The sequence below is a fragment of the Canis lupus genome, chromosome 16 (assembly GCF_048164855.1).
Source record: "Canis lupus baileyi chromosome 16, mCanLup2.hap1, whole genome shotgun sequence".
NCBI classification, from domain to species: Eukaryota; Metazoa; Chordata; class Mammalia; order Carnivora; family Canidae; genus Canis; species Canis lupus.
Window position 1 is genome coordinate 3,575,001 of NC_132853.1, and position 15,332 is coordinate 3,590,332.

Below are 15,332 nucleotides of genomic sequence, written 5' to 3' on the forward strand. Positions count from 1 at the left end.
ATAAACTGGATGAACATCATTGCTGCCTCCACACTCCCAAGATCTCTACTACACTACCAACCACATTTACTCTACAGTTAGTTATACCTGGGTCTCTTCATCTGCTTCATGCACCTGATGTCACAGACCACTGTCACACCCCCCACCACAAGGCACTGTGAAGTATGGTTCCCCCACGGTTGGCCATACGGCTACTCTTACTTCAAACTCCTCCAAGGCAGTTAGTCCTGTCCTATTTATCAGTGTCTAGCACAGAGCCAGTATGTAATAAATGTTTGAAACGAACCAGTACAGTATAGATGATTAGTAAATAATTTCTTGGCTGGATAGACAAATGAATCCACTCTGCACACCAGGAAGAGCAGTGGAAATAAAAAAGCATTTGTGGGACATACACTACATTCTATGTATGAGGCACTGTCCTGTTTCCCAGCCCCAGTAACTCACTTCTTTTTTTACGTATAAGAAAATTGAGGCTTACAAGATGCAGTAACTTACTCAACAGACACACCTGACAGATTTCACGTGCACTGGTAAAGGGAAAATTTTGTTTTTAAATTTTAAATTTTTTCAATTATTAACAGTTTTTTGTTTTCTCTATAACAATGACTGTAAAAGAGTGTAGGAAAAACAACTGTGGTACTAGAGTAAGGAAAATGGAGTTGAACACCCACTATGCCACATACTAGTGGGGTACCCCTGAGTACATCACTTCTTTCTGAGCCTCGGTGTTCTCACCTATAAATGGAGGTAACACTCCTTACATCACAGCTTTGTTACAATCAATTAAAAGAGGAAAGTACCAACATACATGAAAAGATCAAAACTTCAAGAGTTCAAGTTTTCTCATCTATAACCTACATGTCACTGATGTCAATCACCTCCCCAATCACAAAATGATGGAACCTTAAAGCCAAGAGAAATCCAAGAGATCATCCAAGCTAAGTTCTTCATTCTAAATAGGCAGAAACTGAGGCTTAGAGATGGGAGGTGACTTGTCCCAGACCCCAGAGCATGACCAGGGCTAAAACCCACATCTTCTGATTCCACACCCATGTTCTATCATGTGGATTTCTAGTCCTAGAACTTGAGTTTCCATTTTGTAAATAGGAACGTCATTAAGAATGAAAATAAAAATCTCTGAAAATAAGAATACTTAGACTCTATGCCCAGCTGAGTGACCCTAAGCTGTCATTTGATTTCTCTGTAGAGTTCTCTTCAAGACAGTAAAATCAGGGCTTAGTACTTTGAAGGACAAGGAAATCTCTCTACTGCAAATTATACGAGCAAGGCGTCCCATATGAGGATACTCAGTGTAAAATCCCACCCCATGCCTAGCCTCACTACCCCTACAAGGATTGTCTCCTAAGCTTTCCCTGGAACTTCAGTGCTTGATATAGATTTCAATCAGATTTCATCTGCTAATCTGGTAATTAATTAGCTAGGAAGAAGATAGACTAGAGCAGTAATCTTATAATAAAAACATGTCCATGTGTTACCTCTTACTCTTCTAAACTCCAAGAATTACAATCAACATATTTTCTTAAATGACACCTGGCATCTGCCTCATCTAAAATTACTCTCTCATTTTCTCTTAACAGCCTGGTGAGCTGAGCTGAGCATCTCAGAGTACAGCCCATTTCAGAGAATAGGTACCAACTTCCTGGGCAATTTCTTAGCCAGAGTTCCAAAGCTGTCTGTGAAGTGGGAACAAAGAGGCTCCTGGCTCCCAGGTTACTCCCACCTCAAAGGCCCCAGCCTCAGATGCCCCAAATACAAACCAAACAAGCAGAGTACACTGCACACCTCTCACCCCACCAAAACTGTGTAGTGTCTTCAAAGACATGGTAAGAAGCTGTGATCTACAGTCACCAGGCCCAAACCAGCTCACAAAGGTAATATCTTGTCTCATCCTCGGCCCTGTTTCAGTGCTACCTTTTTTTTTAAAAGTAGGCTCCATATCCAGCATGGAGCCCAACACAGGGCTATAACTCACAACCCTGATATCAAGACCTGAGTTGAGATCAAGAGTCAGACACTTAACTAACTGAGCCACCCAGGCACCCCTCAGCACTTCCTAATTCAAGGACGGAATCATCATCCATTCAGTTCTTCAAGCCAGAAGCAGATCAGGATATTGTCCTTGAAACCCCTCTCTCCTCTATTCCTTAACACTCCTACCATTTTTACTTACTAAATATCTCTTGAATTCATCCCTCCTTCTATATTACCAATAAGTAAGTCCAAGTTACCAGCTCTCCCAACTGGACCACTGCAAAAAGTTTCTTGATTGGTCTCTCTGGCCTCACAAACCCTCTTAGGTATATTCCCTTCAGCACAGCTCCAGTGATCTTTTCAAAACACAAATCTGATTACCTTACCTCCTCATTTAAACTTGTCCAAGGCTTGCCAATATTCTAAGGTTAAAGAGGACACTTCCACCAGACCTACATGGTCTGGCCCCTGCAGCTTTACCTTGTACCACATCCTACCTCACCCTAGGGCCCCAGTCACACAGCCTTCTTTCAGTTCCTCAAAACTGCCAAGCTACCCCTTGCCTCAGACCCTCCATTTGTCCTTTCTTCTTCCCCTTCATCATCTAGTTAGCTCTTATTCATCCTTCACTTCTCATATCGAGTCACCTTCACAGGGATACCAACTCTGACCCCTTAGACTAGGTCAGATGCCCCTATGATAATGCTCTGAAGGCTCCAACTACCTCTCCTGGTACTTAGTAACTAATTAGTTGGGATTATACTATTATGGCAATTTTGCATTCAGTTAGGGGATTGTTTACATAACATCTACCTTCTGCCAAGAGAAAAAGTTCCATGAGGTCAGAAACCAGGTATGTTTTTGCTTACCACTGAATCCAGATTCTACTTAACAGAGTCTAGTATGTAGTAGGCCCTCACTAAATATGAAACAAATGAATGGTACTATGGTAAAATGAAAAGAAACTAATAAATCTCTTAGCAATGGCCAGGTACCAGGCACTTTGCTATGTATGCATTTCCCATTTTCGTTAAATCCTTGTGACAACATTGAAAAATGACATTAACTTCATTTTATACATACGAAAACAGGCTCAAAAAGGTAAAATAAGGGGCCCCTGGGTGGCACAGTTGGGCATCTGACTCTTGGTTTCGGCTCAGGTCATAATCTTGGGGTCCTGGGATCAAGCCCCACACTGGCTCTGCACTCAGTGTGGTCTGCTTGGGATTCTCTCTCTCTCCCTCTGGCCCTTCTGCTCATGCTGTCTCTCTTTCTTCTCTCATAAACAAATAAATCTTTAAAAAAAAAAAAAAAAGGTAAATTGATTTGCCTGATATCACCCAACAAGTAAATAGCAAAGTTGGAATTCTAATTCAAGCCTGACAAATATGTTCTTTCTATTGCAAAATTCTACCTGCCTTTGAAAAATCTCTAAAACCAATGGTCAATTCTACCTCTGACAGGAATTTCTAGAAGACTGCTCCACAACCAGAGGAAGCCTCTATAGACTGGCAGAAACAAGGCCTGGAGAGAAAGACCTCAGAATGGAGTATGCTAGTTTTAAGAATTTAATCTTCAGAGTACCTGGGTAGCTCAGTTGGTTAAGTATCTGCCTTTGGCTCAGGTCATGATCCCAGGGCCCTGGGTTCCTGCTCAGCAGGGAGCCTGCTTCCCTCTCCCGCTTCCCCTTCTTGTGCTCTCTCTGTGTATCAAATAAATAAATAAAATCCTTTAAAAAAGAACTCAGTCCTGAGAATTTAAAACTTCAGAGCAGAATGCTGAAAACACTATCTTTCATTGTAAGATTTCTATTTAATTCATTTTGAATGCCACCCATACAGAAATCCCCAAATCTCTCCTTGGGATATTCAGTATGATGTCAAGCAACAGGAAGAAAAGTGCACTAACACTATGTAAAGAGGAAATAATCTCATTAAAAGATGTTTTTAAATTAGTGAATTTGGTACTTCAATTAGTATACCATAATGTGTAAAGAGGTAGTGAATATCTAATATCTTACTTTAGAAACAGAACAGACTGATAAAAACTAGTCTGTGAAAAAGAAGACTACCAAAATACAGTCACAGATAAGACGCCGAGAGAGTAACTGCTAAAATGATACTAGGACTTACTCTCCTTTCTTAAAAAGGTATGTAATGGGGCGCCTGGGTAGATCAGTTGGTTAAGTATGTGCCTTCAGCTAAGGTCATACATAATCTCAGGATCCTGGGAGCAAATCCTGCATTGGGCTCCCTGCTCAGCGGGAGCCTGCTCTTCCCCCTTATGCTCTCTCTTTCTCAAATAAATAAATAAAATCTTTAAAAAATAAAAATAAAAAGGTATGTAAAAAGAAGCAAGTGAAAGAGCAGGACATACAGCTCCTAGTTTAAAATGCTCTAATTCAAAACAGTCTTATATTCTCTCTCAATGGGCACAAAGCAAGTAAACCCCAGAGACTTTTCCCCAAAAGGGTTGGGGGCTGGTCAACCTGAGGGGAAGAAAAGAAAGACACTCAAAAGCCAGAGGCTCTTAGGCAGGCTCAAAGCTATACGGCAACTCAGGCAGCCCTAAGCAAAAGCTGCTGTCTAGAATCATAACCGGCAATAAAGTCCAGACTATAATTTTTTTGGAAAGAGACCCTGAACTAAAATCGCTTAACGTATTAGAGGAGACCATTCACATTATAATAGCAAATATTCCAAGTTCAAATGAGGAGCATTTTCCTCTTGAGGGAATTTTTTTAAACATAATTTCAATTCGCTGACCTTTTCTGAGTTTGCCACATTTCTCAGTGGCTCCATGCTTTTCTGAGAAGTTTTAAGTGACTTTCTTTGAAGAGAGCTATTTAATGCCAATGATTGTAGAAAAAATTTGTTCATAATTATCCAGACATAGACTGGAACAATGCTGAAACAAGAGCAGCATGCAAAAATGTATTTAAGGACTATCATCCCAAAATGCTGCTAAAAGCTATTAACCAGTATGTGTTAATTGCCACAGCATTCATATTAATTTTCACTTCAGGCTCGACATTGTGGAATATTTCCCCTGATACATTTTAAACAAAGTTTAATTTAAGGAACTGCTTCTATCAACACTTATGAAAATTAACAGCCAAGCAATTAGCACTCATGAATTATCCCTTCCCCCATGCTCTCTGCAGCTCCAGTTAAAACAGTTTCTAACAGAGAAATGGTTACTTTCTAATAAGTTAACACAATCAAAGTCACAGTTGTCTATATGAACAAGAACAGGTTCTACTTTTTTAAGCCACTTGTTAAGGCAAATATTCTCCTTATGTTTAGAGTAGAATTTAGGTAAGTCAAATAAATATTTAACATTTTATTTTTTTATCTTTTAAAGATTTTATTTATTTATTCATGAGAGACAGAGAGAGAGAGAGAGAGAGAGGGAGAAACAAAGGCAGAGGGAGAAGCAAGCTCCATGCAGAGAGCCTGATGTGGGGATCAATCCCAGAACTCCAGGATCACGCCCTGGGCTGAAGGCAGGCACTAAACCCCTGAGCTACCCAGGGATCCCAATATTTAACATTTTAGTAAACTGCCAAGCAATGACTAATACTGAACCACCTTCTCATATGATGTTTAAAAATAAAAATAAAAAAAGGAAATAGGAAATAATTAGTTGACTCAATCTTCCTATTTAAAGTTAAAGGTTTCTCTCTGTGTGTCTCTCATGAATAAATAAATAAAATATTTTAAAAAGGGCACGGGGGGGGGGGGGGGGGGTGGTGGGGGGTGAGCGGGGAATCCCTGGGTGGCTCAGTGGTTTGGCGCCTGCCTTCGGCCCTGGGCGTGATCCTGGAGTCCCAGGATCAAGTCCCACATCGGACTCCCTGCATGGAGCCTGCTTCTCCCTCTGCCTCTCTCTCTCTCTGTGTCTCTCATGAATAAATAAGTAAAATCTTTAAAAAAAATAAAGTTAAAGGTCAAACCTCACTGGACTCCTTGAACTTCAGACAGATCACCTTCACCCTGTCTGCTGCACATCTTATTTAACGATGCTATTCTAAACTCCTGGTTTTAAGAACACATTTCCTCTCACTCAATCCTGTCAATAATCTAATGAAGTACATAGAAGAGACAGCATCACTGGCCCTCATCGTTTACAAAGAAAGAGGGGCAGAAGTAAGATATTTGTTGAGTGCTTCCTATTATGTGCTACATGTCTTGGTAAACAGACCTTACCTCAATTAATCCTCACAAGAAAGCTATATTATCATCATCTCAACCCACATATGAGGACTGGAGCTTCATGAGGTTAAGTAATTATCCTGAGGTCACAGTGTTAAGTGGTGGAGTCAGGATTCCAACTCAAGTCTTACTACAAAATAGGTCACAAAGTAAATTACACTGCTCCTCATTGTGTTAGGTGCTCTATCCTAGTATTATCCTATTTGATGGTATCATCAGCCTTGTGAGGAAGGATCACCCATTTCTTTTACAGGTAAAGAAACTGAGGTTTGGAGAGATGGGAAACCTGATCAAGACATCACAACTGATAATATCATTTCTTTGTTAGTAACTATATTAACAGGAAATGGTATTTAAAATTCTAATTGGGCGGGGGTGGGGGGAGCCTGGGTGGCTCAGTTGGTTAAGTGGCTGCCTTCCATTTCGGTCATGATTTTAGGGTCCTGAAATGGAGCCCTGAGTTGGGGGGGAGGGGGGGCGTCCCTGCTCGGCAGGGAGTCTGTTCCTTGCTCTCCCTGCTGCTCCCCCTGCTTGTATGCCTCTCTTTCTCTCTCAAATAAATAAAATCTTAAAATAAAAAAAATAAAATAAAATAAAATAAAATAAAATTCAATAAAATAAAATAATAAAATTATAATGGGGGTGCCTCGGTGGCTCAGTTGGTCAAGCAGCTGACTCTGGATCTCAGCTCACATCTTGATCTCAGGGCTGTGAGTTCAAGCCCTGGTTTGTGTTCCGAGTTGGGTTTGGAGCCTACTTAAAGAAATAAAATAAGGGGTGCCTGGGTAGCTTAGTTGGTTAAGTGTCTGTCTTCAGCTCAGGTCATAATCCTGGGATCCTAGGACTGATCCCCCCATCAGGCTCCCTGCTCTCTCTCTCAAGTAAATAAATAAAATCTTCTGGTAAATAAATAAGTAAAAAATAAAATAAAATTATATTGGTCTACTAACAATGATAGTATTTGTAAACTCAGTTTAACCAGAATAGTGGTGACATACTAGCAAAAGTTTCTTATGTAAGTGATAAGCCATGGAATGGAAAGGGATAGATACTTGGAAAAACATGACCTTATCTGAGATAGGTAGAAAGGGCAGAAATCCACATTCAGGGATACTTAAATCAGTGCTGAGTGTTCATTTATCAGTAGAGCCCACTCCTTCATCACCTCAAAGCAACTCCTTATCACACCCAACATATCCCCATACAGTGAAGTCAGGACTGTCACAAGAAATTTTCTGATTTTCTCAATCTCTAGAACAAAGATTTTGTGTTAGTAATTAGTCTATTTGAGGTCCTATTTTCAACAAGCTCAAAAAATGCAGGCAGACGGCTGAGCTGGTTTTGCCCTATACGACCAAGCATTCCCTAAAACCATGTGCATTCTATTTTGGATTTTTTTCAAATGATTAGCAAACAGAGTTACTAATAATCAACAAATCAAAAACAGGTCAAGATAGCCTCGTCAATTTACCAAAAAAATAATATAAACATAGTAAGAAACCAATCCAAAAAACTATTAAAATTACAATAAAGCATATGCCTAAACACAGGCTTTCCCTCTCAACTGTAAGCTTCCAAAAAATTATTCATCAGTCACAATTTTTAAAAATGAAATTATTAACCTGCTATAGGAACTAAAAATTATTCGGAAGTATTCACTTTCATTTAGCACAATAGCTAAGAGATGCTTACCCTTAGATTCACTAAAACCAACAACAATCCAGTCTACACAAACCATTAAAGACATTAGATATGCTGGCTTACCTACAATGTAATTATAAAGCCATACCAAAAACAAAATACTTTTTTCAAACCTAATGCTAGTTTAATCTTAAGGAGGATTTCACAGCAGTTAGTCTCTTGAGGAAATACATAATTAAGTAGTTTTTTAGCATATTTAATTAGACCCCAAACTCTTCTCTGTCCCCTTCTCTCCCCAATTATGTACCATTTGCCCAAGAGACCTAGGCAACTCAGTTAATTATGTAAATAAGGCAAGCGTTATTCCCAAGAAAAGCACTGTGAATAACTGTACGGGGAAAAAACTGTACATATCTTAGTGGCTTTAACAAACCTTTGCAGGGAAAAAAAAGGGGGACTATCAAAATACATAAAAAACTCCTAAAAAAAAAAAAAAAAAGGCAGCCCCAGTAGCGCAGCAGTTTAGCGCCGCCTGCAGCCTAGGGCGTGATCCTGGAGATTCTGGATGGAGTCCCACATCGGGCTCCCTGCATGGAGCCTGCTTCTTCCTCTGCCTGTGTCTCTGCCTGTGTGTGTGTGTGTGTCTCTATTAATAAGTAAATTTTTTAAAAATCTTTAAAAAATAAAAAAAAACCTCTTAGATTTGAGGTAAAAAGCATGGGGTTCAATGACAAGATGGTGAATCATTAAAACAGGACACTCATTTCACTTCTTAAATATGAGCTGAATAAAAATAAAATAATTTTAAGTTACAACAGTAACAAAAATTTAGTGCTGAACGTCAAATGATTTATGGGAAGAATCAATCTGGAAATTATTAAAGTCGACTCTCACAGAAAAGGCTTTATTATCAAGGGGTTGACATGATCTTAACTCTAGAGGCAGCCATGGTGCTGTTATAACTACTACAATCCCATTATTATGCAATCACAAAATGCTAATTTGATCATTTTGAGGTGTTATTTGAATAGTCATTTTAATTTCTAGGTTACAAAAAGGCTTGACTCAAGTATAATTCTCTATTAATCATTGAGATGTCATTGAATATCATATTGATGCATTTCACAAAGATAAAGACTAATTTAATATGTACAGTACAATATCCTTCAAATATTAGCCACTTTCATTACATATCTGCCAAATGCATCAATATTAAATAATAGATGAGAACAAGGGTTTAATTGTATTTTAGCATTTGTAATATGGAAGATAATAATAAAATAGCACCACCATTACCAGATAGACTTATCAATATATAAATCTTTCTTAATCAAAGTGTAATGGTGACTGCTCCATGTGCATATCCTTTACTGATTACAAACAGATTTGATATGACAAAAGCATTGAGAGCCTTAAGTGTAAACATATCTAGCAAAAGTAATTCCTTTGTGACTGAGGAAATGGCTTCTTCATATTATTTTTTTTATTTCTCCTTGCCACTCCAAAGTTAGATATATACCAAGGATACCTGACAACTTTCTGTCAAATCCAAAGCTAAGTAATTTATATAAAATGAAATCTAATGGTATAATAAGAATTCTAAGACATAACATTTTAAAAGATCTGTGCTATTTTGTTGGCATCAAAGTATATTTACATAGTAATTATTCCAGCAATTATGTCCTCAAACAATGAGATGGTATCAGGCAACAGAAGCAAGTAAATTCCAGCCATGTAACCTAATACCAATAGCTTTCACATATCTAAATGAATCAACTGTAGTATTAAAAAAAGGGGGGGGGGGCAGCCTGGTGGCGGAGCGGTTTGGTGCCGCCTGCAGCCTGGGGTGTGATCCTGGAGACCCGGGATCGAGTCCCACATCGGGCTCCCTGCATGGAGCCTGCTTCTCCCTCTGCCTGTGTCTCTGCCTCTCTCTCTGTGTCTATGAATAAATAAATAAAATCTTAAAAAAAAAAAAAAACCTACAGTCCAAATCTCTATTTTCCAGAGACTGACATTCCTGTCCCCTAGTGGGACCTTTTCTTCTCTTTGCTACATTCCACAAGAAGAAATGGGAGTTGGGAGTTGCGGGAGTTGCTGAGTTGCGGAGTTGCAGTTGCGGCAGGGGCAGGTTAAAGAGAAGCTTTACATCAATACAATCTCTCATTTACTAAAAGCACTTTCAGATTTTTTTGAAAGCAACTCCTGAGCAGATTAGTATCTTATGTAACTTATACATTTTGTTTCTAGCTCTTGGCTCTCCTTTCTCACCAACATCAATAACCTCACTTGCCCATGGCCATACATGCTTACTTAAACCTATGAAACATGCTGAACCTTATGAGGTAAAAGTGTTTCGAAGAAAAAACATATCCTTGCTCAAAGGTGACTACTGACAGAACCAGCACATAACCAGAAGTTGAATATGAAAAAATGCAAACATAAGCAAAGAGCTGTGTTTATTAATTGCAGTGGTGTTAAAGTAAGACAAATTGTACACAACCTCTCTAGGCAACAAGCTATCACTCAGCATCCCCAGGCCACTACCAGACAGCAATATCATGGCAATAAATATAAAAATCAACTGCTACTGTCTCCTGAAAGCAGCTCAGCTCAGCTTCGATGGCAGGGAATGTGAGGAGAGAGGGTGCTGCAAGTGGAACTAGGCTCCGCCTAAAACAGCGGCCATTTTCCTAAAAGGCAAATAGACATGTTTGAATTTTAAAACTGCAAATTCTTAGAACAGAAAAAAATAAAGTCATCTTGCATAATGAGTGTCAAACAAGAGTCCCTACAATGAAATACTAACATAGAAACAACAGTCGAGAACTCTAAAGTAAAGCTTTAACCTCAACAATTTCTACAGTTATAATAAAGAATCAGACCAAAACAATGCAAATTGCCTCCCAGAATCACTTCCAAAGCGTTCCCAACACAATCAGGCCTTGATTAATCACAACCCAACTAACCCAAAACCTCAAGTATACTTGGAAGATGAAACAGGAAAAAAAAAAAAAAAAAACATCCAAATATCTCAAGGCGATTTTTGTCTTAATCCCTGAACATACCACTGTGGAAACGATATTAAGCCCAAATTCAGACCTTTTCATATCCTTGGTCATAGAAAATGCGAATGACATTCTATGATTACTTAGAGTCATTTTTGAAACCCTGAATCTAATAATAATAATACAACAAAACAATTCCACTCAACTGAGGTTTTATTTAAAAAGACAAAATTTTATTTTTACTTACCTTGCCATCAAACTTGGAATACTCATTAAAGGGGTTATTCAGCTGCAGAGGGCACTGCTCCAGTCGTACAGATAATATTGACTGCTTTCCAGAACTTGGCGGTTTCTCTTTAAGGGACTTTTTTTCAAACAGTGACTTTAACTCCTGGGCTGTGATATAAGAGGAAGATAAAAAATGTCCTTGTGATTACACAGAGAGACAGCCTATCTACCTTCCCTAGCATGTCTTCCTTGGAATCTTAAGGAAAGTATCCAGTGTTCATATTTGGCTCTGATATGTGCAAAAAGCTTCATATATACTTCGATGTTTGCACACTGAAAAGGCAAAGCCCTGAAATAGGTAAGGATGGTCAATTTAGGAGGAATAGGGCTTAAGGAGTGGGGCAGAGTAAAACCAACAGAGCAGACATTCTTTAACAAGAACATTCAAAGCTAAGTGACCTGAGCTTTGGCCTGGCTTTGGCACTAAGAGATGTTGATAGTGGACACTTCACTAAAGCTCTCTGGGCTTGCTGAACTAGATAATCTTGAAAATCTCTCCTAGCTCTAATACTGTGGGATTTTGGAATACTAGTTCTTCAAAGTGAAGGTCTGTATCTTAATTCTCTCATACTCCCTAATACACCTAGCACAAAATCTGGAAGACAAAGATGAGGAGGAGGAGGAAAAGGAGAAAGAATATAACAGCAGCTAACAATTACTGAGCAAGCCAAGCCAATGTATCTCAATTACTCCTCATAACAACCTTATGAGGCAGATACTAGCATTATCTTAATTTTGACAGTGTGGAAACTGAAACTTAGAATACTTTTATTAGCCTTAGACAACACAGCTAGTAAATAGCGGAGCCAAGATTTGCAATCAGGCAAGGCTCTTAGCCATTAGGCACTAATGAACAAAGTTGACCCTCAATAAATTTTGTTGCATAAATCAATGAATAAAATAATGATTGAAGGAATTAAAATTAAATTATTATTAAATCAGAATCTTTACCTCTTACTCATTAGTGAATCAAGACAAGTTAGTTCCATATCTTCTCAAAGATCATTTAAGTGCCCATATTAATCTGAGTATCACTTAAGGTAGTAGCTAGGTAAGTACATGAAGACTTATTACACTTTTTATTTTTGTAAATATTAGAAAGTTTCCATACTTAAATTTTAAAATCAATCTTAAATCTTAAAATCTACAATGAATAGGTTCAAACCCATTCCATTCTTGAGCATAGCCAAACTGAACTTTGAGAAATCAAACAGAACTCTGAAAGAGTGACTTAGAACTTTTAAAATTGTAAATAAAACCATCTTTTCAACAAACCAGTAGGACAAATTTATCAACTGAGTCCTATAAGTTTAAGTGGCAAACCAGGAGAAAAGAATCTAATTTTTTTTTTTAAATGTGCCACCTGACTATCCAATTCCAAAATCTGAATATATGTAAGTTCGACAATGTTAAGCACACATTTGAAAAAGTTTTAGATTACATGGCATTTTAAATATTACAAGTATTATTCCACATGTTATCTATTAACAGTTTCACTGATACACTTTGGAAAACAATAACCCCTTATTAAATATCAACTATGGGTCAGGAACAATGCTAGGTGTTTTCTCAACTTGTCCTCAAAGTTTTGAGATGGGTTACTACTCATGATGAACAAACTGAGGTGTAGGAAACATAAGTAACTTATGAAAGTTATACAACTATTATCAGTAAGGTTGGGAGTGAAGTGATGATATATTAGCAATTCCATTCTCCACTAATTCAAACTTAGACCTCTTTCCTCAACCTCTGACCCTTCCTTCTTCCTTCCTTCTTTTCTTTTCCCTTCCTCCTCCTTCTTTCCTCCCTCCCTCCCTCCCTCCTGGGTCACAGAGAAATAGAAACAACGAAAAGAGAACTTCTGCATGTTCTCACCTACACCTCTACTTGTCTTGCCTATTACTGTGCCTAAGCCCCTACCTCAGGCCAGCCCCTCCTTTGTGCACTCAAGGGCTGACTTCTTGCTGACTCAAGGGCAACACTCAAGCAATCTCTCCCATTTTCAGCTTTCTCTCTTACTGGATTAGTTGTGTAAGCACACAAAAATACTGAAATACTGCTCAGTAAAAAAAGGGGGGGGCACCTGGGTGGCTTAGTCAATTGAACGTGTGACTCTTGGTTTTTGGCTCAGGTCATGATCTCAGGGTCCCAGGATCAAGCCAAATGTTGGGCTCGTGCAGGCAAGGAATCTGCTTGAGGATTTTCTCTCCCCCTGCCTCTGGCCCTCCCCCTGCTTACATGCATGCACTCTCTTTCTCTCTCTCCCAAATAAATAAATCTTTTAAAACAAACAAGTAAATAAAAATAAATCTAATAAATCCTCCTTTGATCCTTTACTCCCTTTCCAGTTACTAGGCCATCTTTCTCCTCCTCAAAATGACTATACTCTTCCTGTCCAGTTTCTCTCCTCCCATTCCCTGGAACCCACTCCAATCAGGCCCTTCCCCATCACTCCACGAAAGCAGTTTTTTAGGTCACCAATGACCCCCTTATTGCTAAATCTATGGGTAAATTTTGAATCCTCATCTTTCAAGACCTTGTGACAGCATTTGAAACAGTTCATCACTCACTTCTTTTTGAAACCGCTTTTTCAATTGGTTTCTAGGACTCCATTCCATCTGGTTCTCATGCTATCTTGCAGGATACTCTTGGTTTCCTTGCCAATTCCTCATTTTCCCCTCAAATCTTTGGCATTCCTCAAATCATAGTTTTTGGGCCTTTTCTTTTCTCTATGTACATTCACACTCTTAGTGATTATCCAGCCTTCTGTTTTAAATATTATCAATTTGAGGGCAGCCCCCGTGGCTCAGCAGTTTAGCACCACCTTCAGGCCAGGGCCTGATCCTGGAAACCCGGGATCAAGACCCATGTCAGTAGAAACGACAAATACCCACCATTTGCTTCAACGTGGATGGAACTGGAGGGTATTATGCTGAGTGAAGTAAGTCAATCGGAGAAGGACAAACAGTGTATGTTCTCACTCATTTGGGGAATATAAACAATAGTGAAAGGGAATATAAGGGAAGGGAGAAGAAATGTGTGGGAAATATCAGAAAGGGAGACAGAACATAAAGACTCCTAACTCTGGGAAACGAACTAGGGGTGGTGGAAGGGGAGGAGGGCGGGGGGTGGGGGGAATGGGTGACGGGCACTGAGGAGGGCACTTGACGGGATGAGCACTGGGTGTTATTCTGTATGTTGGTAAATTGAACACCAATAAAAAATAAATTTATTAAAGAAAAAAAAAAAGACCCATGTCAGGCTCCCTGCATAGAGCCTGCTTCTCCCTCTCCCTGTGTCTCTGCCTCCCTCTCTCTCTCTGTATCACTCATTAATTTAAAAAAAAAAATCTTTAAATATTATCAACTTGAGGTGAAACTAAGTTGTGGTAATATAAATCAGAACAACAGCTGTCTCTGGGGAGTAGCCTGACTAGAAAGAGGGACAAGGGAACTTTCTGGGGCACAGAAATGCTCTATACCCTGATTGGGATGCAGTTACACAGGTGTATATATTTGTCATAAGTCATCAAACTGCACACTTAACATCTGTACATTTCAGAATATAGAAAACATACCACAATAAAAAAATGAATAAAAAGGGAAAACTTAAATAAATATCCTCTACATGCTGATAGCTCCCAAATAATTACTCATAGACCTAAACACTCCCTGAAATTACAGGCTCATATATTCAACTATTTGATACCTCCACTTGGAGGTCTAATAGGTATCTCGAAGTTTACATGTCCATAACCCAACTCTTTTTTATTTATTTATTTATTCATGAAAGAGAGAGAGGCAGAAACACAGGCAGAGGGAGAAGCAGGCTCTATGCAGTGAGCCCGACGTGAGACTCGATCCCAGGTCCCCAGGATTAGGCTCTGGGCTGAAGGTGGCGCTAAACCGCTAAGCCACTCGGGCTGCCCCATAACCCAACTCTTGATCTTCCTCCAAATCTGCCCCTTTCACAGGCTTCTCCTTCTCAGTTAATGGTAACCGAATCGTGTTAGGCAAAAACTTGGGAGTCATCTCCACTCTTCTGTTTCTCTCATGTCTAATATCCTATCCATCAACAGATATCTCAGGATATAACCAGAACCACTTCCACAGCTACCAACACTAGATTATTACCACCACCTTCAAACATCTTGTTTCTCCCCTTGCCTCCCCTAGGCCCACTCCTG

At 39.1% G+C, this 15,332-nt stretch overlaps 1 protein-coding gene and 1 long non-coding RNA gene across 15 annotated transcripts in view; one reads left to right on the forward strand and one right to left on the reverse strand.

The window, feature by feature from the left end:
• The window catches only part of MAPKAP1 (MAPK associated protein 1), a 259,089-nt gene that overhangs the window by 201,220 nt on the left and 42,537 nt on the right, over positions 1–15,332 (reverse strand). For 12 of the 13 annotated variants that reach the window (XR_012008291.1, XR_012008292.1, XM_072777941.1 and 9 more), the window contains one exon: positions 11,106–11,254. Coding sequence is in view for 8 of the 13 variants with exons in the window: in XM_072777937.1 (XP_072634038.1) it covers positions 11,106–11,254 (149 nt within the window). In the remaining 5 variants the exon portion in view is untranslated. Of the gene's footprint in view, positions 1–861; positions 955–11,105; positions 11,255–15,332 lie in introns of those variants that run through there. The other variant, XM_072777939.1, reaches the window with a different exon arrangement.
• Positions 948–3,737, forward strand: LOC140605733 (uncharacterized). 2 transcript variants are annotated; one of them, XR_012008296.1, is made up of 3 exons: positions 948–1,429; positions 1,602–1,895; positions 3,459–3,737. It is a non-coding gene; the product is annotated as an uncharacterized lncRNA (long non-coding RNA). The 2 variants fall into 2 exon arrangements; XR_012008295.1 differs by having other exon boundaries at positions 949–990.